Here is a 22,832-nt window from a genome sequence, read left to right as displayed (position 1 = left end):
ATTTGTTACGTGCACAGGATACAGGGTGTAAATGGCACAATGTAATGCTTACTTGCAGGCTCTCCTCAACAGTGCAGTACACTTTATCAATTGGGGCAGTAGGTAGCCTAGCAGTTCAGAGTGTTGGACCATTAACCGAAAGGTTGCTGGTTTGAATCCCCGAGCCAACTAGGTGAAAAATCTTGCGATATGCCCTTGAGAAAGGCACTTAACCCTAATCGCGCCTGTTAGTCGCTCCGAATAAGAGCGTCTGCTAAATGACTAAAATGTAAATATTATCAAAAATATTCACCTACTGTTCAGTATGCGGTACAGAAGTGATGATTGCGAGCCCACTTGGCTGGCTGGCTGGCTGGCTGGCTGTGTAATAGACTGGGTCAACTCTCTTAACTCCTTCAAGGTGGATCTGGACAGGCTCTATGCTGAGGCCCACCCAGCCTCTCTCTGTGTGTAGCCCTGGGCCTCGTCCAGCGCTCTGGCCCCGTCACCACTGGTTCTCATTACCACCACCCAGAGGGAGAGGAGAGGTGGAGAGGGTACTCACTGGGCCCTCTCCCAGCGCTCTGGCCCCGTCACCACTGATTCTCATTACCACCACCCAGAGGGAGAGGAGAGGTGGAGAGGGTACTCACTGGGCCCTCTCCCAGCGCTCTGGCCCCGTCACCACTGATTCTCATTACCACCACCCAGAGGGAGAGGAGAGGTGGAGAGGGTACTCACTGGGCCCTCTCCCAGCGCTCTGGCCCCGTCACCACTGATTCTCATTACCACCACCCAGAGGGAGAGGAGAGGTGGAGAGGGTACTCACTGGGCCTCACCCAGCGCTCTGGCCCCGTCACCACTGGTTCTCATTACCACCACCCAGAGGGAGAGGAGAGGTGGAGAGGGTACTCACTGGGCCTCGCCCAGCGCTCTGGCCCCGTCACCACTGGTTCTCATTACCACCACCCAGAGGGAGAGGAGAGGTGGAGAGGGTACTCACTGGGCCTCGTCCAGCGCTCTGGCCCCGTCACCACTGGTTCTCATTACCACCACCCAGAGGGAGAGGAGAGGGTACTCACTGGGCCTCGTCCAGCGCTCTGGCCCCATCACCACTGGTTCTCATTACCACCACCCAGAGGGAGAAGAGAGGTGGAGAGGGTACTCACTGGGCCTCGTCCAGCGCTCTGGCCCCGTCACCACTGGTTCTCATTACCACCACCCAGAGGGAGAGGAGAGGTGGAGAGGGTACTCACTGGGCCTCACCCAGCGCTCTGGCCCCGTCACCACTGGTTCTCATTACCACCACCCAGAGGGAGAGGAGAGGTGGAGAGGGTACTCACTGGGCCTCGCCCAGCGCTCTGGCCCCGTCACCACTGGTTCTCATTACCACCACCCAGAGGGAGAGGAGAGGGTACTCACTGGGCCTCGTCCAGCGCTCTGGCCCCATCACCACTGGTTCTCATTACCACCACCCAGAGGGAGAGGAGAGGTGGAGAGGGTACTCACTGGGCCCCGTCACCACTGGTTCTCATTACCACCACCCAGAGGGAGAGGAGAGGTGGAGAGGGTACTCACTGGCCCTCTCCCAGCGCTCTGGCCCCCGTCACCACTGGTTCTCATTACCACCACCCAGAGGGAGAGGAGAGGTGGAGAGGGTACTCACTGGGCCTCGAGCGAGAAGCAGAGGCAGAGGCCCATGGCTGGGCTCCCTCCCTGGTACCCCTTAAACACAAACACACCAGGCTGAAACCCGAGCCCTGCAGAACACCCCCGCCCAAACCAAAGACGCCACCCTACCGCCCACCCGCCACAACCACCACCAGGGCCTGCGCTGTGCCTGTTCATAAATCACCCCGTGTTCCCCCTACCCCCCTCCAGGAGAGACACACTACCTCTGTGGCTCTGATGACCAGCACAGAAATCAGGGAGGAAGGGAGAGTGGGAGAGGGGTGTTTCTGAAGAAAGGCTTCTTATTTTACTGTTTTGTTTTGTCTGGTTTGTTGCCTGATCTAGATAGATGATAGCTGGGGGGCATTGGTTGAGTTCCATGATAGCTTTGTGTGTGTTTCTTTTTAGAATTGTGTGTGTGTGTGTGTGTGTGTGTGTGTGTGTGTGTGTGTGTGTGTGTGTGTGTGTGTGTGTGTGTGTGTATGCATGCTTTGGTTCAGTATGTTGTGCTTTACTTGACCATAGTGTGTATTGATCGGGCTACACATAGCCCACATGCACACTCCGTGTTGTGTGGCTAGAGAGATAAAGTGATCTGGAGTGATGTGAGCTGCCTGCCTGCCACGTGACTCTAACTGAGCCAGGCTGGAAGTCATCAGCCGGCCAGGAGAGCCAACATGGAGACCCGGCAAGTCTGTTACTATGTACTCCGTGTGTACTTTTCACTATTTTTCAGAACCTCATAATTCACTCGGGGGACTTTTCTCTTTTTCTTTTTTATGCTTTACCTTGGTGAGCTGAGCAGGATGCTTACTGACTGACTGACTGACTGACTGACTGACTGTAAACTCTGTATTTATTAGGGAGTGTTTCTCCTATGTGGTCATTCTATCCCTGTGTCTGGCCTTCTCAGTGCCAGAGGATCCTACCAGGTCTGTGGGTTAGTTCTTAAGGACACTGGAGGGTCTGGATAGATAGAGCCACAGTTTAAGGGCAGCATTTGTCTCAGTCCAGAGACAAGCTCGGGGTCAGAGGTCGAATGGCAAGGAGTGAGCGTGGCTGGGCAGAGACCCCTACAGCTGCACTGTACAGTTTGTACACAGCCTGTGTAGAGTTACATCTCCACAGCCAACTGCACTTGTCAACGAGACGTGTGTGTGCATGTCTGTGTATTAATAAGAGTAGGTTCTGTGTGTGTACATTATGAATGTGTCTTTCCAGCAGCAGTCGTCCTCTGGGGCAGCTACAGGAAGTGGGTGTGGCCTGGACCCACCTGCTCTGTCAGTCACAGGGAGGACAGCTGCTGCTGAGTAGCTGGCGTCAGGATTCCACGACAACAGACGGACATCCATCACCGACGATAGCTGCCTAGCGGGTCCTCCTGCCCTCAGCTGTGGCCTGGATTCCTACTGCCCCCCCTCCACAACCCCCTATAGACCTTTCAGACCCCCTGCAATCCTACAGGCACCTCTGGCCAGTCTGACCCCATCCCTTGGGCCTACACCCCTAGGTTCTAGATACCAGCTTCTTTCTAAGAGTGTACTGTCTGTTGGCTGTTTGCTCTGTACAAGTGCACACTTTGAGGGATTACAATTCAGATCTAGATTCAGAGTTCTGGATTTGCACCTGTTAGTAGTTTCTTGACACATATTTTAGTCATTCTGATTGTGTCTAGGATGGTTCCTATCATGTTATGTGATGGTCAGTTTGAATGGCTGCTCATTCATGGAGTGATGAGATATTATTCAGACAGTGGGATGATAAAGCCCGCCCCTGCTCAACCTGCTCCAGTCCAGGTTGAGCAGGGGCGGGCTCCCAGGTCTCGGTGGCGATGGTGTTTACCAGCCTGCGTAGACAGAGGTGATTTATGGAGAGGTGAGGGGTGACGTCCCCGCAGTGTGCACTTATGAACAGAAAGAGCATGAGCTGGGACTCTGAAACCAGAGATTTAGGGCATAATTATTCTCACACCTCAATCCCCCTCTCTCCCTCTCCTCCTCCCATTCACCCTGAGGCCTCTCAATTGGTCTGCCAGGGGGCCAGGCACACGTGCTGCGGCCCACCATGGAGCGCAGTTAAAAAGTCATTCATTAAGACTGCTTACCCCACCTGTGTGTGAACTGGCCTGCAGGGACAGAGAGCGAGCAGGAGAGAGGATGGATGGATGGAGATGGGTTAGGAGCAGGGGGGGCTGCCTGTCTCCCTCCGTAACTCCGGCTCCTCAGGCAGGCAGGCAGGCTTCTCACAACAGCAGGCAAGCAGGCTTCTCACAACAGCAGGCAGGCAGGCTTCTCACAACAGCAGGCAGGCAGGCTTCTCACAACAGCAGGCAGGCAGGCTTCTCACAACAGCAGGCAGGCAGACTTCTCACAACAGCAGGCTGGCAGGCTTCTCACATCAGCAGGCAGGCATCTCACATCGGCAGGCAGGCAGGCAGGCGTCTCACTCAGCAGGCAGGCTGGCAGGCTTCTCACATTCACAGGCAGGCAGGCTTCTCACATCAGCAGGCAGGCAAGCTTCTCACATCAACAGGCAGGCAAGTTTCTCACACCAGCAGGCAGGCAGGCAGGCTTCTCACACCAGCAGGCAGGCAGGCAGGCTTCTCACACCAGCAGGCAGGCTGGCTGGCCACACCGGCAGGCTGGTCACACCGGCAGGCTGACCACACCAGCAGGCAGGCAAGCTTCTCACACCAGCAGGCAGGCAGGCTTCTCACACCAGCAGGCAGCCAGGCTTCTCACACCAGCAGGCAGCCAGGCTTCTCACACCAGCAGGCAGCCAGGCTTCTCACACCGGCAGGCAGCCAGGCTTCTCACACCGGCAGGCAGGCTGGCCACATCGGCAGGCTGGTCACACCAGCAGGCAGGCAGGCAGGCTTCTCACACTGGCAGGGAGGCTTCTAACACCAGCAGGCTGGCAGGCAGGCTTCCTACACTGGCAGGCAGGCTTCTCACACCAGCAGACTGGCAGGCAGGCTTCTCACACCAGCAGGCAGGCTTCTCACACCAGCAGGCTGGCAGGCAGGCTTCTCACAGCAGCAGGCTGGCAGGCAGGCTTCTTACAGCAGCAGGCAGGCTTCTCACAGCAGCAGGCTTGCAGGCAGGCTTCTTACACCAGCAGGCTGGCAGGACACCAGATCATTACTTAGGGCTTTTTTGTTTCTCTGTGTTTGCTCGTAGTTGATGCACCAGTCCATGTATTGTATTGTATTGTGTTGTGTGTTGTGCGCAATATAAATCCCATGTTATTATATATACATACATTATGATGATGCTGTGTCTGACTCCCCTGTCTCTCCTCTCCTTAGTTTCCTGTCCCTGGTAGGGGGCAGTGTGGACCAGATGGGCCGGCCAGAGCTCAGACAGTGTGTGGAGGCCAGTGTGAAATGTCAAGGTCTAGAGGCCCTGGCTGAAACTCTCAACACCACCCCAGACACACTGCAGCTCATCATAGACGGACTCACCCAGCCTCCTGGCTTTGACATCCGCCAAGGTAAAACCTCACCTCTGTCCCAGACCTACTGTCACTATAGTCCTATTACACAAGTCTGGTGTCAGAGCCTTGTCCTGGGCCGTATCTAAAGCCATTCACCCTTTACTGGACGCCTCTCCTGAGAACCATTACTACAACTCACCCATATCAACGGGCCTGTTATGAATGTTATCCTACTCCAGCCCAGCCCAAGCACTGACCCAACCTGTCATTTAATAAGACTGGGCCTCTCTGTCTCTCTCTCTCTCTCTCTCTCTCTCTCTCTCTCTCTCTCTCTCTCTCTCTCTCTCTCTCTCTCTCTCTCTCTCTCTCTCTCTCTCTCTCTCTCTCTCTGTGTGTGGCTATTGGTCAGCTGGTTCCTATTGTAGAACAGTTAGGTGATCCAGTCATCTCAAAAAGCATGCCTCCTCCTCGTCATGAAACGTGATATGCTGTTATCACCCGTCCCTGCAGGAAAACAGTGTTGTGCTTCTCTCACCTAGTGGTTGTTGCAGAGGCCGTGTTGTTGTTTTATAGATGATCTTAGTTTTTCTCAACTAGACGCCACAGGGGAGGTCACCGTGGAGGACGCGGCAGTGTAGTTCTGGATTTCTCCTTAAAGAGAAGAGCCTCTTTCTCATTAATGATATATCTGTCGGCAGGCAGGACAGTAACGACCTGGGTCTTCCCCCTCCAAATGATGACAGGGGACATCAAAGCCTGGAGCGCTGCCCGGCCCAGTCTAGGCCCCTCAAACACACAGGCTCTGGGGGACTGGGCAGGGGGTTGGATCTTCAGTATGAAGGGGAGGTAGATGAGAGAGAGTGGGGGATGATATGAGGGGAGAGATGCCAGAATCACAACCCAGACCACTGGCACTCTGTCTGTCTGTTTTAAGTGTATCAGTTTGTAGACTGGCTGGTCATTGCTGACAAGTATGAAGTGCGGTAGAGAAATGGAGCGATCTACAGCCTCAAGTGTTGACTTGGCTTCAATCCTGAACAGAAATGTTCCATTATCATGTTCTGTCTCTAAAGGGCATGCTGGTAGCAGCACTGGTGCAGTGAGTTCAGATCAGTCATGGGCGACTGTCAATCATATTGAATGAGAGAGGGGTGTGTAGGGTAGTGTGTTGGGAGCTGGGTGTCAGCGTCTGGAGGTCATGGGTTCAGCAGCAGGTTGAGGTGCTCAGGTTCTGTTGTGATGTGTCTCGGTGCATACTCAGCTGTGTCAACAGATAGCATGAGATTTGGGTGTTAGAAGAGGATAATTGTAGATGAGTGTTTCCTGGACCGTGAGCCCATGCTGAAGTTAATGCTCCAGAAAACGGACAAAATGGAAAACTGAAAAAGCAAAGCCCGTGAGGAATGTGGAAGTATGCAGAAGCAAATATTGGGTATCCTGCTTAGGAATATGATATCTGTTCTTCATTCCACTGTTTAACCTCCCTCCTTTCCTTTCTCTCCTTCTCTCTTTCACTCCCCCGCAGACTTCGAGAAGGCAGACTTCAAGCGTGGCATTGTGTCTATGAGTGACCTGAGAGAGGGGGTGGTTCTGACGGGCCGGGTGGAAAACGCCACTCTGTTCGGGGCCTTCGTTGACATCGGAGTGGGCCGCAACGGGCTCATCCATAAGAAGTACATCACCCCAGACAAGCTGCCAGCTGACCAGAGGAGACGCAGCCTAGCCCTGGGCCCCGGGGAGAAGGTGGAGGTCAGGGTGCTCAACGTGGACCCTCAGCGGGGCCGCATTGGACTGGACCTCATACGGGTCCTCAGATAGACCAGTGTGGACTGGACCATGGCTTTGTTGGGTCATGTTCAGTAGGGCGAAAATGTTATAAAAACAGCAAAAGTACTACCTGAACACGACCCTTCTGTGTAGCCACTACTAGAGCATCTCTGTGACAGAAGATACTGACATGGATGTTGAAGTGTCATTACTGACATGTAGTTTTCAGTATGTTAGACCAACTCTTTATGCCTCAGTTTGTATTATTTTAAAAACCATGATTAAACATGTTTTGAGAAATGTGTTAATAAATGGAAAATGATCAACCAAAGTGATGAAAATCAAGCCTAACTGAATTTTTGTAAAACCCAGTATTGTGACATTGTCTGTTAAGTGATGATTGGCTAGGTACTCATTTAAATGATTCTCACCTGCTGGATGCTGTTACTGTGGCAAGTATCAGACGGTGTCTCTGCTGTCTTGTTACCCATACGGCCCTGCCAGTGAGTTGATTGACAGTCTCTGAGGGGAGGGGCGGGGCAGGGGGAGTAAGCCAGAGGGCCACAGCGAAAGGAGCCCAGACACAATTATCCCAGGAAAGAGCCGCTGTGCCGCACTAATCATACGCTTCAAAATGAATCCCATATTCCCCTCTGTATTATCCAATCTGTTTGTGTTTATGTGGCACACATTGAGCAATGCATCAATAAGGCACACACAAGCCTGCTGGAGTCCCCTGTGTAAACCTTGGAGAATACCCAACCAGTGTTGCTCCCTCCAGGATAGAAGGGGAATTTGCATAGTGCATCTAACACTGTCATTGTGTTACAGAGTTGTTTCATCAAGACTGACCAACAGTGGCAGTGCTTTGTGGTGATGAAAGACTATACATGCCGATTGGCTTCATGCACGCTCCCTTGTGTTGTCTCTTTAGTTTCCAAATCAGTGTTATTGTTTAGCGTTTGAGTGGCTTTGTCATTTTTCATGTCGTCTCCTAATCAGGATTATAAATCGCTTAGCTTTTCGGTAGTGTTGTCATTTTTCATGTTCTCTCTTCTATTTTCTCTCTCACTGTGTGTGTGTGTGTGTGGTCCATCTGTGGCGTGTGTGAGAGAAGTAGGGTCTGACAGGAGTGTGTTCAATCTTTTCCCTCTCACTTGGGCTCCTAGACACACAGAGCTTTCCATGGTCTCCCCACACGGTCCTGTCCAGCCAGAGAGAGCCACTTCACAAGGGGAGACCAGTGTCATTACAACCCTCTCTTCAGGAGCACAAGTCACTCTCCCCTCTGAACGTGACCACGCAGATACCAGAGGCAATTTGACTGGCAGCTACTGTCGGGTATGTCTATCAAACACACTGGTGGAGCCCCCCCCAAACAAGTTGTAATTATTACAACAGAAGGCAGGCTGCAGCCAGCCTCGGCAGAGGCTGATTCAAATGACTAACGGTGAGGATGGGAGGGATCCTGCCTTCTCTGTGTTCTCTCTGCTGTGTTTCTGACTGAGTTCTATGACCATTCATCCATCTCTCCCATCTCTGTCCCATAGAGGTTGGCTCACTGCCCAACAAGACCTCACGGTTTAACACTGACTTCAGTATTCAACGTTTGTCCACGGAGGGGTAATGGAAACATCATCCATGGTGTGCAAAATGGAAAGAGATCTCCCAGTTGGCCTTGTGTGTGTGTGTGTGTGTGTGTATGTGTGTGAGACTAAGTCCTGGTGTGAGGTCACTTTATGAAGGTTGTGTAATAGATTGTATCCTCCACCTCCTTCCAGCCCTATTGGGCTCTGAGTCATCTCCCCACAATGACATAGTGCTTGATGATGGGGAGATGGGCAGAGGCCAACAGTAAACCAACCAGCTTAGGGTTGGGTGGATGTAAGGATTTAGTGTCAGGGTATGAAACATGTCTTTTCAATGTCAAGTTTATTTGTCACATGTTGTACACAGTACAATAAAATGTTAACTTGCAGGTTCACCTCTCAGCAATGCGGCTATAAGAATGAAAGTAAGTTTTCAAAAAAATAGACATATTACAAATGTGTAATTTTCACTGAGTTTAGAGATTAACATTGTGGTCTTTTGGCAATAGTGGGGGAAGGTATTCATAGACTGGTGAACCACAGCATGGATCATCTGCTCTCAAACTGATATTGAGCTACAGTCATACCCTAGTTCAGCGTTCTCCAAACTCTGTCCTGGGAACCCCAAGAGGTGCATGTTGTGATTTTTGCCCAAACATTACACAGCTGATTCAAATCATCAAATAGTCATCAAGCTTTGATGATTTGAATCAGCTGTGTAATGTTTGGGTAAAAACCAAAACGTGCACCTCTTGAGTTCCCCAGGACTGAGTTTGGGAAATGCTTCCCTAGTTCATACCCTAGTTTTCTGAACTCTTCCCAGCAGCACCTGTCACCCATATCCCTCACACCTACGATGAGTCAGTAACCTGCCCCTCTGCAAAGCACAGAGACTAATAATGTACAGGACTGTATGATCCTGTCCCAACTGCATGTTGCTGTACGGTACCAGAGGTTCAGCTAGCTGCTAGAGATGGCTTATTACAGCATGTTGCTGTACGGTACCAGAGGTTCAGCTAGCTGCTAGAGATGGCTTATTACAGCATGTTGCTGTACAGTACCAGAGGTTCAGCTAGCTGCTAGAGATGGCTTATTACAGCATGTTGCTGTACGGTACCAGAGGTTCAGCTAGCTGCTAGAGATGGCTTATTACAGCATGTTGCTGTACGGTACCAGAGGTTCAGCTAGCTGCTAGAGATGGCTTATTACAGCATGTTGCTGTACGGTACCAGAGGTTCAGCTAGCTGCTAGAGATGGCTTATTACAGCATGTTGCTGTACGGTACCAGAGGTTCAGCTAGTTGCTAGAGATGGCTTATTACAGCGAGTTAGTGTGTCTGGTTTTTTGTGACCGTGTTGACAGTGGGGAGAGAGGGATGGATGAGGGAGGAGTGAGGGAGGTATAGAATGACACAGCAAATGAAAGACTTTCTCTGGTTTCTTCTCTCTGACCTCATCAGTATGATTGTGGGTTTTATGAGCTCCTTACACCCTGCACATAATTTACCGCACACACACCACACACACAGCTTAGATCAAAGTAGCTAAGTTCATACAAGGAAGGAGCAATTATCCCCAAAGAATCAACTCTGTACTGGGGCTTCAATATAATGAAAAACAAAAGTGATAAAACAGAGATTTAGAGATTCTTCATATCTGCTAACCCCCTGTATATCTACAGCACATAGTCATTCAGATACTGTTCTCTCTAATACACTCAGTGGCGATGCCTGGGGGCAGGTGACTGGCTGGCTGTTTTGCATTTTCTCCGCACCTCATCAGCAGAGCTTATAAAGGCCTGTGTCCCCAAACGAGGAGGAATATTAACTGTGGCGCGCGAGCGTCTGATTAGCGGCCCTTCCTTCTGGGAGCCAGTCCCCTTCTCCGGGCGTTCAGAGCTGAAATTCACTACCCCACCGCACCGGGGGCGATTACCGTAACTACGTTACCCGGCTTGCACATCCCCTCCAGCCTTGCTGCTCATCTCCAATAAGTGGATAATGTCTTTAGACTGATTATGAGGGTGGAGGGGGTGAGCAGCCCCTCCAGCAGTTAGCCCTCTCTGGGTAAATATTTTCACAGCAGCCCAGGTGTTCCAGGCCCCACAAAGACATAAGGGACTGGGGGGAGAGAGACAGAGAAGGAAGGGGGAGAATGCTGTGTGCACGTGGGGGTAATGGATACCTTGTTGTGTTTAGAATTGCAGATGTTGATTCACCTCAGCATGGGAGGACACACACACACACACACACACCCTATAGCTTCATTTCAGACTATTGCTTGCAAATGTACCTTCAGTGGAAAAGGATAGTGGACATGAGATTGTTTATTAATCTTGCACTCATCCACTGCTGAGTATAAGTCATTTTGTCTTCTCCCAATTTAGGCCTACACCCCCCCTACCACACACACACACACACACAACACACTAACCCCCTCCAGGGCTGCACAGTGAGATGTGTTTTGGGACACGCCAGGCCCCTTCCTGTCCCCGGGTCGTGGCCGCCGTTGGTGGCTGATGGTGATTGACAGCTGAGACAGGAGAGTAGTGTTTTGGTTTGGTAGGGCCCTCGAGGGCCTCAGTATAGGGGAGGCCTTTATGTAAAAGTCCCTTACAGGACGCCAGTCAACTTTCTCACACTGATTCATATTCATATCTCTTATCCATATCTCATGTCCATCCCACAGGGATCACAGCTAGAGCTGGGACCAACACGGGCCAGCGAGAGGAAGGAAGGGGGTTTAAGGGGAAATCAGCAGAATACACTGGGAAACATTCTTCTGAGGCGCAGTATGGCAGGATCCCAGTACTGATTCACTTGGTGATGGTGTCGTAGTAAAGCGGTTCCCAAACTGTGGGGCGCGCAGGGGGAAACTCAGTCCGGCTTTAAAGTTACTTTTGAAAGTTGTAATAGTAGAATGCACAAGGTGACATATAAAAGATGGAGTAATGCATCCTGAGTTCCTCTTGTCATGTCAGTCATTACAGACCCTAGTACAGGGGTTCCCAAACCTTTTCACTCAGTCAAGGAGACCGAGTCAAGGCCGAGATCGGGATGGGGGCAAGGGCTCAGAGACCGAGTCAAGACTGGTACCAGACCAATGCGATTCCAATTCAAGGCCATGATTGTAGTTGTCAGATCGCCACCACAATAACAGCTAAAAATGTTTTTCTGTTCATTCAGAAGAACATATGGATTCTTTAGGCATTCAGAGTAGTAAAAACATGCTAAGATCACCGGTCTCTAAACAATAGATAAAAATACTAAATATTTTCTTCTGCTGTCCCTTTAGCGAGTGTGCGTCTCTCAAACAGTTTCACCCAGTCTCCCCTACTACCATAGCAAGAACATTGTGACAAGGTTTGAGGATATTTTTCTACAAATTTAAAAGACAGTAATGTTATGAGTGAAGTAGGAAGCCCAGGTTTCATTAGGTATTAAGATATATAAATGTGTCATGAAAGCAGCGTGCATATTTGGCCTGTCGAAGGTTTGTATTTTTTTACTCCACTGGTCTTGGCTTGTCTCTGGAAAAAAGTCCTCATTGTCTGAGACTGGGTCAAGACCGAGTTAAAAGTATCCGAGACTGAGACAAAACCTAGACACACCACAATGTGGGCTCGAGACCGGTTTTGAGTACCACAACACTGGTCGCAAGTATCTGTTCAGCTATTACATACCGCTCCTTGTACTGCGGTGGCAGCGATGGTGATGGAGGTGGTGGTGGTCACCACCCGTGTGGTACTACTCTGTCAGCTGTTAGGAGGAAGGAAGAGGGCAGTCTATTTAGCTGGAGTACCGCTGGCCCTGTTCCTCCCAGACAGCTAATGATGATCTATTTTTCCTGATGGCCAAACGGCTCAGGAACAGGAAGAGCTTTGGCTGTCATCATTCCCTACAATCACTGGCCCGATTAGCCCAGCGCTCCATTAGGCCGGCCACCAGCACAACTGTTGGCACAGCTGCTAACACCTCCGCAGCCCTCTGGGCACAGCCAGCCAGCGCAACTGTTTGTTTAGTCACAATTTCAGCTAGCCATTAATGCTGAGGCTAATGTAGAAATGCTATTAACCCAGTTATGCTTTTGCCACAGCAGACTGAATAGCTGTCAGTGGTTAGCATTAACACAAATGCTATCTGGCACAGCCATAGACATATACATCATGGGGCACAGCTGGGATCGTTTCGGGAGGTCATTCCAGGTATAGGGAGTATCCATGAAAAGCTATGGTCACTGATTCAGTAGCCTGCTCATTCATGTATGCTAGTAATCCTCCAGCCGTTCACCATTGCCTTAGTTCTTTCTGTTGTCATCAGGAGTGGAGGCAGGGTTACTAATGACTTGGGTTAAAGGGCAGGGCCAGAGGGACACTACTGACAGGGAACTGGATATACAGTAACTTCCTATGGGAAAATGATAGTGGAGGGAATAGTCAGGGAAGGGACTGTTATTTATAGCTGTTTGTCTTGTTTTTGCACAGAAACTAGAGAATTGTAAGTGTGTTTTTGAGGACATTGGGGTTGAGCAACCTTGTGGAGTTGATTCATTCTGATTACTCTCGCTTTATAATTTAGCTACTACTCATGCTATAGCCACATGTTCCAAGCCAACACCACCTCACCTCTGATCACTATAACACTGTTACTCTCTGCCCCCTGGACACAAGAAAATCATAAAAGCATATTTCACTGATCTTCGAAGCCAGAGAGCTTGTTTCAAGCCTCATCAGAAAGAGCCAGAGCTTCCCGCTGAGTGATTACTCGGAATCCTGCTGTAGGCCAAACACAACACTGTTATGTTTAATACCTTAAAACCCATGACCAGTTCATATGACCACAGAGCACCATTCTGGCTCAGGGGATCTCTTTCCAGTGGCGAGGAGACCTATTTTAAGAGATGGCCGCTGGAGGCTCCAGACTACGTTGACTATGGCAGGGAAGTCGTCTCCCGAGGGCCAGCTGGGACCTGTGTTCTGGTGTTCTACTAACGTTGGTCTGCTCGATCTTCCAATGGAGCACAGAGGGAAGGAGGCAAGGAACATTTCATGTTAAGAGTGTGATTTTAGCCATGTGTGTTATAGCACATCCCTGCCATAGTAGACGGTAGCAGATGGGCTCTGCTCACTGTTACAATACATACTTTTATTCTAACAGCAAGTACTGTGCATACACTCCAACATTAGAGCCAATTTACATTTTTACTGACCATAATAAGAGTGTTGGTTATATGCCCTGGTTATTCTGAAAATAACTCAGGACCTATAGTGTGCTACAAATTCATTCTGAGTTACAAGCCTTTTGTTAGATATGCCAACAGTGCAAATAGCAAGTGTATTCATGAGAAAGCACTTTGTGTGATTTTTTTACGTGAGATGTCTGATGCCCTGTAGATTCCCTCAGCATTCACTGAGATGACCTTGTTCAAGAAGAAAACAAATACTGTATCAGAGGACATAGCTAATATTCCGAGTTTGTTTAGCTGCTTCCCCAGGGCTATTTACAGTTGTTTTTTGTTTGTGTGCTATTGATTCCTGTGAAATTATAGAGAAATATTGAACAATTTATTTTCTCTAGGAAAAAAAGTTGTTGTTCAGCAACCAAGAGCAGAAACTCAACGGGGCTTTGTTCAAACAAATATTGAAATGTATACTAAACAGTTCCTGGACCAAAAAATACATGACGTTTTCAAGAAGTTTCTGTTCATAAACAAATGCATGGGTTGCCATCTCAGAGAAAAGTTCCCATCGTGGCATGAACATAGTGTCCTGTAGTGTACTTTTCAGGGGCTAGACTAGAGAAAGGATCTAATACAGATGATTTTGCCTGTTGGGAAAGGGGATACCTAGTCAGTTGTACAACTGAATGCATTCAACCGAAATGCCTTCAGCATTTAACCCAACCCCTCTGAATCAGAGAGGTGCTTTGGGAGCAGTTATTGTTGGGGGTTAAATGCCTTGCTCAAGGGCAGAACAACAGATGTTCCCACCTTGCCAGCTCAGGGATTCAAACCAGCAACATTTTGGTTACTGGCCCAATGCTCTTAACCGCTAGGCTACCTGTTGATGGGTCGAGTACTGTAGGGACATGTAGAGCAGGGAGACTTAGAGCAGCACATTGCCCTGGGGGCTCCAGTGACATTCCCAGGCCTCTGCCCTCGTCAAGTCTGACTCCAATACCATGGGGCTGAGACGCATTCTCCATGCTCGTGATGGAACCTGAATGGATCACTTTACCATAGCATAGCCCAACACTTGACCAGTCAGAGGGGAGAGAGACATGGAGAGCAGCATAGCAGTAGACACGCGGAGCAGAGCGGACGGCGGTCGGAACGGTGTAAACACGCAGCAGTACGGCAGCACTGTAATCACAAACATCCTCCCACGTCCACCCGATCCTCAACACCCTCTCTCAGGTTACCCAGAGTACACTGCAGCAGCACCATTGCCCCTCTGATGTCATTCCACGTCTGCTCAGCACAACGTCCTGACCACACAGGCACCCCCCCCCCCCCCACCCTCCTTGGGCCCTCAATGGGGATATGCCCAAGAACCGGCATGAAACGTAATTTCATCCCGATTTAAAATAAATAGGTGAACGAATGAATTAAAACGAGGGAGATCTAGCAGGGCGCGGCTGTGTTTGGGTAGGGAAATGTGATACAGGGGGGAGGAGAAGGAGGGAGAGAGGGGGGGGGATGATGTTAACCCCCTCAGTGTCTCACTCTGCTATGGTCTGCTGCTGCAATCAGATCTGGGAGCAGGCCGGAATACAGCACAGCCTTGTGTTGGCTTTGGGTTCAGGAGGCTGGAATTTCCTGTGTTTTCCCCTGGTTGGTGGGTCTGTTGGTCGGTTGGTGTTATGCTGTATAGATCCAGCAGATCGGTTGGGCTGTGTTTTGCTCGGCTCGGGCATTGTTCCCTAGTCGGGTTCAGATCCCAGCTGAACTCTCATCCTGGCCGGAGAGGAAATCAAACTGCAACACAAAAATGTACCCCGGTTTGAGGTTTTATTGTGGGGGGAACATGAGAACGTAATGAAGCCTAATGAAGATCTATACTGAATCAAAGTAGGTATGAACGTTTTCTTAAATGAAGACGGCTGTTAAAATTCTTTGGATGCAATGGAGACCCAGCTTTGGATCAGGAATCTGCCTCGTTAGAGAGGCCTCCGTGTGCGTCTGTCTCACCTGTCTGGAAATATGTTGCGGTTTGGGAAGGTTCCACGGGCTGCATGCATAATTCTACATCCAGCCCAATCAATTGCTCAGTTCTTGCTGTTACACACCCGGCCAATCGTATGGGCTTCTAGAGGTCATGTGACCAGTTGAGTTAAAAGCAGACAGCGGGCACCTAATTTTTTACCCAGGACTAAATACATAATGACCTGTCTATTCTCTCAGCAAGCTTACTCTATGGAAACAACTTTACAGCCCTGTTTAACATCCATTGCATGAGTGTGCCTATGTGAGTGTTGCAATGTACAGGAGTAGATTTTGTTACATGCCCTTTTATCCAAGTGTGTGTAATTGTACCTTTACCAACCAATATTTCTGGGCTTTCAAAGAAGGCCTAAGACACCAGAGGAACCCAATGACGCTGCTGGTTGCCAGGTTTTGGTTAAGCCAAGTAACTGCAACATTTTACCATGACTTCCAATCAGATTTTGGCCAAAGCAAGTAACCGAAGCTCACATTTTATGCCCCGATATCCAATGCAAACAGGGGTTTGATTAAGGTGAAGCTGTTAATTGTTCTGTAATGGTCTTAGTGAAAGCCCAGGGCTGGGTAGCTCTGTGGGGTCCTTCTCTCTGTGATGGAGCAGACCCCTGGTCCTGTGTAATGGTAGAGGCTACAGACAGCCCAGGGTGGAGAGGGTAGGGAAAGGCTATCATGTTGTCTTTGGCTCACAGAGTGAACTCAAAGCCTGTGTTTATGGGGAATTGGGCAGTCCGGGGACACATCAGACCCAGACTTAGAGCTTGGCACTTGTTGTGCATAGGAGCTGTAGGATATTGGCCAACTAGGTTGGTCTGTTTATTAAGACTGTGGCCCTACAGGCTCTGTCTGTTTTTCCAGATTGTTTTGAATCTAAGAACTGTACTGTAATGCTTACCTCGAGTCATCTAAAATATTCTATGCTGCTGAACGAGATATACTTTCACAGTAAAGAATGGAACTGAGCTCATCCCACTTTGCACACTTCAGCGTGACATCAAATTATTGGATTTTAGAAAGTCATATGTGAGGAAACAGAGGAAATATATTTTCTTGCACCGCTGGCATTTGAGAGAGGGAGAAAGAGAGGGAGAAAACTATCATATCTCCAAAACCCCTGTGCTGTGGTAGGTTCATGGAAAACTACTTAGAGAACTCCAGACGGTTAACGCTTGCCAGAATCTGTGCAAAGTCCAAAAGGAATTAATATTAATATTAGAAAGAGGTAACCCTGACATGTGCAATTTAGGCCAGAGCCCGGTATAAATCTATCCCAGAAGCCACTACTTCCGCCCAGCCGGGGCCCTGAAACCTGGAAAACAACGAGAGCGTAGCGTCTGAAATATCCATTGGCCAATTATCTCTCTCGCCCGGCTCGAGGCTCGCGGCTCAATAAAACCATCTCGGGGATGAGGGGAGGCTTTTCTTGTCTTAACCGGATGCAAGTGCCAGCTCCAACGCATCCCCACTGACTTACAGTTAAAAAGTGAAGGACATTATTTCACCCTCTCTATTTCATATATCACCTGTTCCAGATTTCTGATATTACACAATAGTTAGAGTGTATTAGTGTAACCTTGAGGCTCAGAAACAGGTCTGCATTATTGTAACTCGCCACATTGTTGCCAATGACTGTATCTGTTCCTATGTTTATGCACAATTAACCTAGCCTAGTGTAAACGACCTTGTTCATTCGACAGATATGAAAATGACTGTCTTACAGTCAAATGTCTTAGTCTGGGGTGAGAGTGACACAGATAAGAGATGCAGTATCTCAGTTCCCAGAGTAACTACCTGGCAGTAATGGTCCCTCTAAGCTGCACACGGGCGGTCGCCCCAAGACTGCTGAGCAGAAATATCAGCCCACCAAGAGAAGCACGAGATTGAACTTCACTCAACTCTCTAGAGCAGTCACCAACTGGTCAATCTGTAAATAGCCTTATGTTCCTATTTATTTGTGTTCTTCTCGGGCTGTTGGCAGTAGGTGAACCCGATTCAGCTGTCCTGCGTGCCAGGTAGGTGAACTGTTGCCATTTTGAACCATTTCATGTGTCTGAAGGTACAAACTCTGCCTTCCCGGCGGGCCCAGAGAGCAAATCACGTGCACTATAGGCTTACCGCTGGCCAATCGGATGGCTCAGATTACCGTCTCTGTAGCAACAAAGTTAATACTGTGAGATTTCAAAACATTTTAAACCATGACTAGAGAGAAAAATGTCAACGAATACAGCAAAGAGATGGTGTTTTTATGACTGAGTTCATGTTTAAGTTCTTACTCAGTACTGTCAACACTTTGTATTCAACACTTTGTATTCAACACTTTATGAGCCGTAAAATGCGCATTCTTCCTATTTCCACTCAGCGCTACAACAAGCAGTGCAACAGTAATGAATGAGTAGGAAAGTGTATCGATAGGTTTGCGTTATTATTAGTGGCTTGGGACTTTTTTAATATCAAGGAATATTTTACTTTCTCTGTTCATTGGAGTAACAACATGAATTTGTGCATGAGGCAGAAATAATACAGTCCTACTTGAGTTTCGCCATCAGCTGGAAGACGGTGTCCCTTTTTAGTCAGTGTCAGTGGAGGAAATGGAGAGCAGAGGGATGTTGACAGGCGGACCCTCAGTCTGCTGCTCTCTCCCTCCGCTGAGACTGACCATCAGAGGCAGGCACCATCAGCCCAGTAAAATAAAAAGCAAATCATTTAAATGTACGCTCCCTCAGCTGTGCCTCACAAATAATACAACAACGGATCAATTACCGGTGTGATCATATAGCCTACCTCAAATTTTGAAAGATATATTTTTTAAATGTCCCAAACAACAATGCATTGGCAGGGCAATTCAAGCAAAGACAATATGCGGTAATAATGTATTGGGCCTATAGCTTACTGTCACGTCCTGACCCTTGTAAGAGGTCATTTGCCATAGTAAAGTGGTCAGGGGGTGACAGGTGGTTGTGTTGGGTGGTTTTGGGTTTTCTGTTTATATGTGGGGTTTTTCTAGTATTCTATTTCTATGTTTTGTTTTCCATGTTTTGGCCGGGTATGGTTTCCAATCAGAGGCAGGTGTCTTTCGTTGTCTCTGATTGGAGGCCATACTTAGGCAGCCTGTTTTTCCTTTGGGGTTGTGGGTAGTTGTTTTCTGTTTTGTTCCTTGTAACCTGACGGAACTGTTGACGGTGGTTTTTGTTGTTTTGATTTAGTGTTTCATTAAAGTAAAATATGAGCACTTTACACGCTGCACCTTGGTCCCCTTTGTACGACCCCCGTTACAGAACTACCCACCACCAACGGACCAAGCAGCGTGCATTCTCCAGGAAGAAGAGCAGGACCAAGCAGTATGGTTCAGAGGAGAGGACCTGGGAGGAGATCCTGGATGGTAAAGGATCCTGGACGTGGGAGGAGAGCCAGGCCGGAAGGGATCGCCTCCCATGGGAACAGGTAGAGGCAGCGAGGGCGGAATGGCGATACTGGGAGGAACGGCTAGGCAAGCAACTGGAGGTCAAGAGGCAGCGGCAAAAACATTTTTTGGGGGGGGCATACAGGTAGATTGGCGAAGGCGAGGTTAAGACCTGAGCCAACTCCCCGTGCTTACCGTGGGGAGCGAGTGACGGTAGAAGCACCGTGTTATGCGGTGGTGCGCATGGTGCCCGGTGCGTTTCCTGTATAAAATACACCTGGGAGCCAGAAATCTTTCTGATTGAGAGGGGGTCAAATACTTATTTCCCTCATTAAAATGCAAATCATTTTATAACATTTTTGACATGCGTTTTTCTGGATTTTTTGGTTGTTATTCTGTCTCTCACTGTTCAAATAAACCTACCATTAAAATTATAGACTGATCATTTCTTTGTCAGTGGGAAAATGTACAAAATCAGCAGGGGATCAAATACTTTTTTCCCTCACTGTATCTGGTCTCCAGTGCGTCTCTTCGGCCCAGGTTATCCTTCACCTGCTCTACGCACTGTACCCCCATTCACCAGCACGGCCCAGTTCGTCCTGTACCAGCGCTCCGCCCTTGCCGGGCTATAATCAACATCGAGCCAGGATGGGTTGTGCCAGCCCTAAGCGCCAGTCCTCCAGTGCGCCTTCAAGGCCCAGTGTACCCTGTGCCTGCTCCGCGCACTCTCCCTCCAGTGCGCCACCGTAGCCCGGTACGTCCTGTGCCTGCTCCGTTCAATCTCCCTCCAGTGTGCCACCATAGCCCAGTATGTCCTGTGCCTGCTTCTCGCACTCTTCCTCCAGTACGCCTCCATAGCCCAGTACGGCCGGTGCCTGCTTTGAGCACGCGGTCCTCAGTGCGTCTCCCCAGTCTGGTGAGACCAGTTCCAGCTCCCCGTAGGAAGCCTCCAGTGATGATCAATGGTCCGAAGCCTCCAGCGATAATCCATGGCCCGGAGCCTGTAGTGTTAATCCATGGCACGAAGCCTCCAGTGATGATCCATGGCCCAGAGCCTGTAGGGATGATCCATGGCACGAAGCCTCCAGTGATGATCCATGGCCCAGAGCCTGTAGGGATGATCCATGGCACGAAGCCTCCAGTGATGATCCATGGCCCGGAGCCTGTAGGGATGATCCATGGCACGAAGCCTCCAGTGATGATCCATGGCACAAAGCCTCCAGTGATGATCCATGGCCCGGAGCCTGCAGCGAAGGTCCCCAGTCCGGAGCCTCCAGCGACACTCCTCAGCCCAGAGCCTCCAGCGACGCCCCTCAGCCCGGGGTCTCCAGCGACGCCTCTCAGCCTGGGGCCTCCAGCGACGGTCTGCAGCCCAGATCCTCCAGCGGCGACCTGCAGCACAGATCCTCCAGCGGCGGCCTGCAGCCCAGATCCTCCAGCGGCGGCCTGCAGCCCAAATCCTCCAGCGGCGGCTTGCAGCCCAGATCCTCCAGCGGCGGTCTGCAGCCCAGATCCTCCAGCGGCGGTCTGCAGCCCAGATCCTCCAGCGGCCAGCCCAGATCCTCCAGCGGCGGCCTGCAGCCCAGATCCTCCAGCGACGGCCTGCAGCCCAGATACTCCAGCGGTGGCTTGCAGCCCAGATCCTCCAGCGGCGGCATGCAGCCCAGATCCTCCAGCGGCGGCCTGCAGCCCAGAGCTTCCGGTTTGGATCTACAGTCCGATTCCTCTGATAATGATCCACAGGCCAGGGTTACAGAAGCGGAGGGATCTGCGGGCGGAACGGGGGTTACGCCCTGATCCGGAGCCACCTCCGTTGCTGGAGGATTGGAGGTAGAGGAAGGGTCTGGGTGTAGCGCATGAGCCGCCATAGACGTTTGTCACCCTCCCTTTGTGTTTGGGGTTGTTTTTGTTGGGTTTTTGTTTGGGTGCAGTCGGGGTCTGCACCTTTGGGGGGGGTACTGTCACGTCCTGACCCTTCTGTCGAATGGACAAGGTCATTTGCCATAGTAGAGTGGTCAGGGCGTGACAGGTGGTTGTGTTGGGTGGTTTTGGGTTTTCTGTTTACATGTGGGGTTTTTCTAGTATTCTATTTCTATGTTTTGTTTTCCAGGTTTTGGCCGGGTATGGTTTCCAATCAGAGGCAGGTGTCTTTCATTGTCTCTGATTGGAGGCCATACTTAGGCAGCTTGTTTTTCCTTTGGGGTTGTGGGTAGTTGTTTTCCATTTTAGTCTTTGTACCTGACGGGACTGTGTTGGTCGTTTTTTGTTATTTTGTCAAGTGTCATCATTAAAATATTGAAAATAAGCACTATCCACGCTGCGTCTTGGTCTCCATTTCACGACCCCTGTGACACTTACTGCACAAATCTCGTTGCTACAGTACTGTTTTTAATTGGTTGTTGCATAGGCTTACGTTTTTTACGTAATGTTAAAAAAAATCTGAGCGATAGCTCTAGGCTTACATTTTGACTCAGAAAGTGATCTTGACTGAAAGGTTGGTGACCAGTGTTCTAGAGTTTTCCCTATTAATACTTTCAACGTTTCCCATTACTGTGGAAATTGTGATCGATCAAAGCAATATTAGACACTTTCAATACAGCATATCCAAACAAAACGAGCTATGCAAGAGATTTTGTTGTAGGCAGAACTCATCTGAATAGGATTGTATTGCATTGACACGCACGACTCAGCCCATACTCTACACAGACCGGTGCAGCTTAACCAATCAGACCTGCAGTAGGCCTATATGCAAATAGACCATTGACATATATGGATCTGTGCTATTTACTTTGAACTGGACTGTGTTCACAGCATGAGAGGTCGTGAGTAGATGCGCTTGTTTTGAGATCAAAGTGAGAGTTGCATGTAGCCACGTGTACACATTTTGTTAATATTCTTTGCTATTTAGTGAGTTATTAGCCCAGTTATAGATCATTGTAGCCAGCAATAGCAGAGTTTTTGCTTCCTACAAGAGCACAAAACGTGTACATTTTTGAAAAAGTGAGTCAGGTAAAGAGCTTTTCTTAAATGGGCCTTGTTGTATTTTGAGTGAGCCTTGAATAAACTATGTAGCATAATTTGTCTGATTCTCTGTAATAATGGTATGGGAATAATAATGCGTTTTATTTTGTAAAGTGGTTTCTTGCATCAAACAACAACATTTTCAGTCACTTCCTTGTCTGAAGGACAAGTGGATAAACAGGTTAATGTCAAGCCCTGCATGTTTCAGAAGTCTCATGGAATGCGGGCCTACATTGAACACCACACATTGGCTGCTACTGTAGGCTGAATGATAGAACAGCTATTTCCAAGTTAAAATGTTATGGGATGCATTTTCTCCATTGTTTATGATGGTAGGCTACTCTGGTAGGCCTACATTATGATCAAATAGCCACAGTAGCTTACTTTTCCTCTGTTAACACTGTAACCTAAAGCGGGTACAGCCTCAGTGTTCACAGTAAACGCTCGCTGGAAGTTGCACTGAATTTTCACATGGTTCAAGTTTGCTCTCAGCAGACCTGAAATTTGCTCAGTGCCGAAAGTAAATACCTGGTAGTATCTCAGTTCCCAGAGTGAATACCTGGTAGTATCTCAGTTCCCAGAATAAATACCTGGTAGTATCTCAGTTCCCAGAATAAATACCTGGTATTATCTCAGTTCCCAGAGTAAATACCTGGTAGTATCTCAGTCCCAGAGTAAATACCTGGCAGTATCTCAGTTCCCAGAATAAATACCTGGCAGTATCTCAGGCCCCAGAGTAAATACCTGGCAGTA

General features: G+C 49.2%; 1 protein-coding gene across 3 annotated transcripts in view; it reads left to right on the top strand.

Annotated features, from left to right (window-relative positions):
* Nucleotides 1-7,193, top strand: part of srbd1 (S1 RNA binding domain 1) — a 95,757-nt gene extending 88,564 nt beyond the window's left edge. For all 3 annotated transcript variants that reach the window (XM_029765233.1, XM_029765231.1, XM_029765232.1), the window contains exons 20-21: nt 4,958-5,142; nt 6,611-7,193. In XM_029765233.1, coding sequence (XP_029621093.1) covers nt 4,958-5,142; nt 6,611-6,903 — 478 coding nt within the window. In that variant the 3' untranslated portion in view covers nt 6,904-7,193. The remainder of the gene's footprint in view (nt 1-4,957; nt 5,143-6,610) is intronic.
* The last annotated feature ends 15,639 nt before the right edge of the window (nt 7,194-22,832 follow it).

This window comes from Salmo trutta, chromosome 10 (genome assembly GCF_901001165.1).
Source record: "Salmo trutta chromosome 10, fSalTru1.1, whole genome shotgun sequence".
Lineage (NCBI taxonomy): Eukaryota > Metazoa > Chordata > Actinopteri > Salmoniformes > Salmonidae > Salmo > Salmo trutta.
This window is presented reverse-complemented; position numbering and strand designations above follow the sequence as displayed.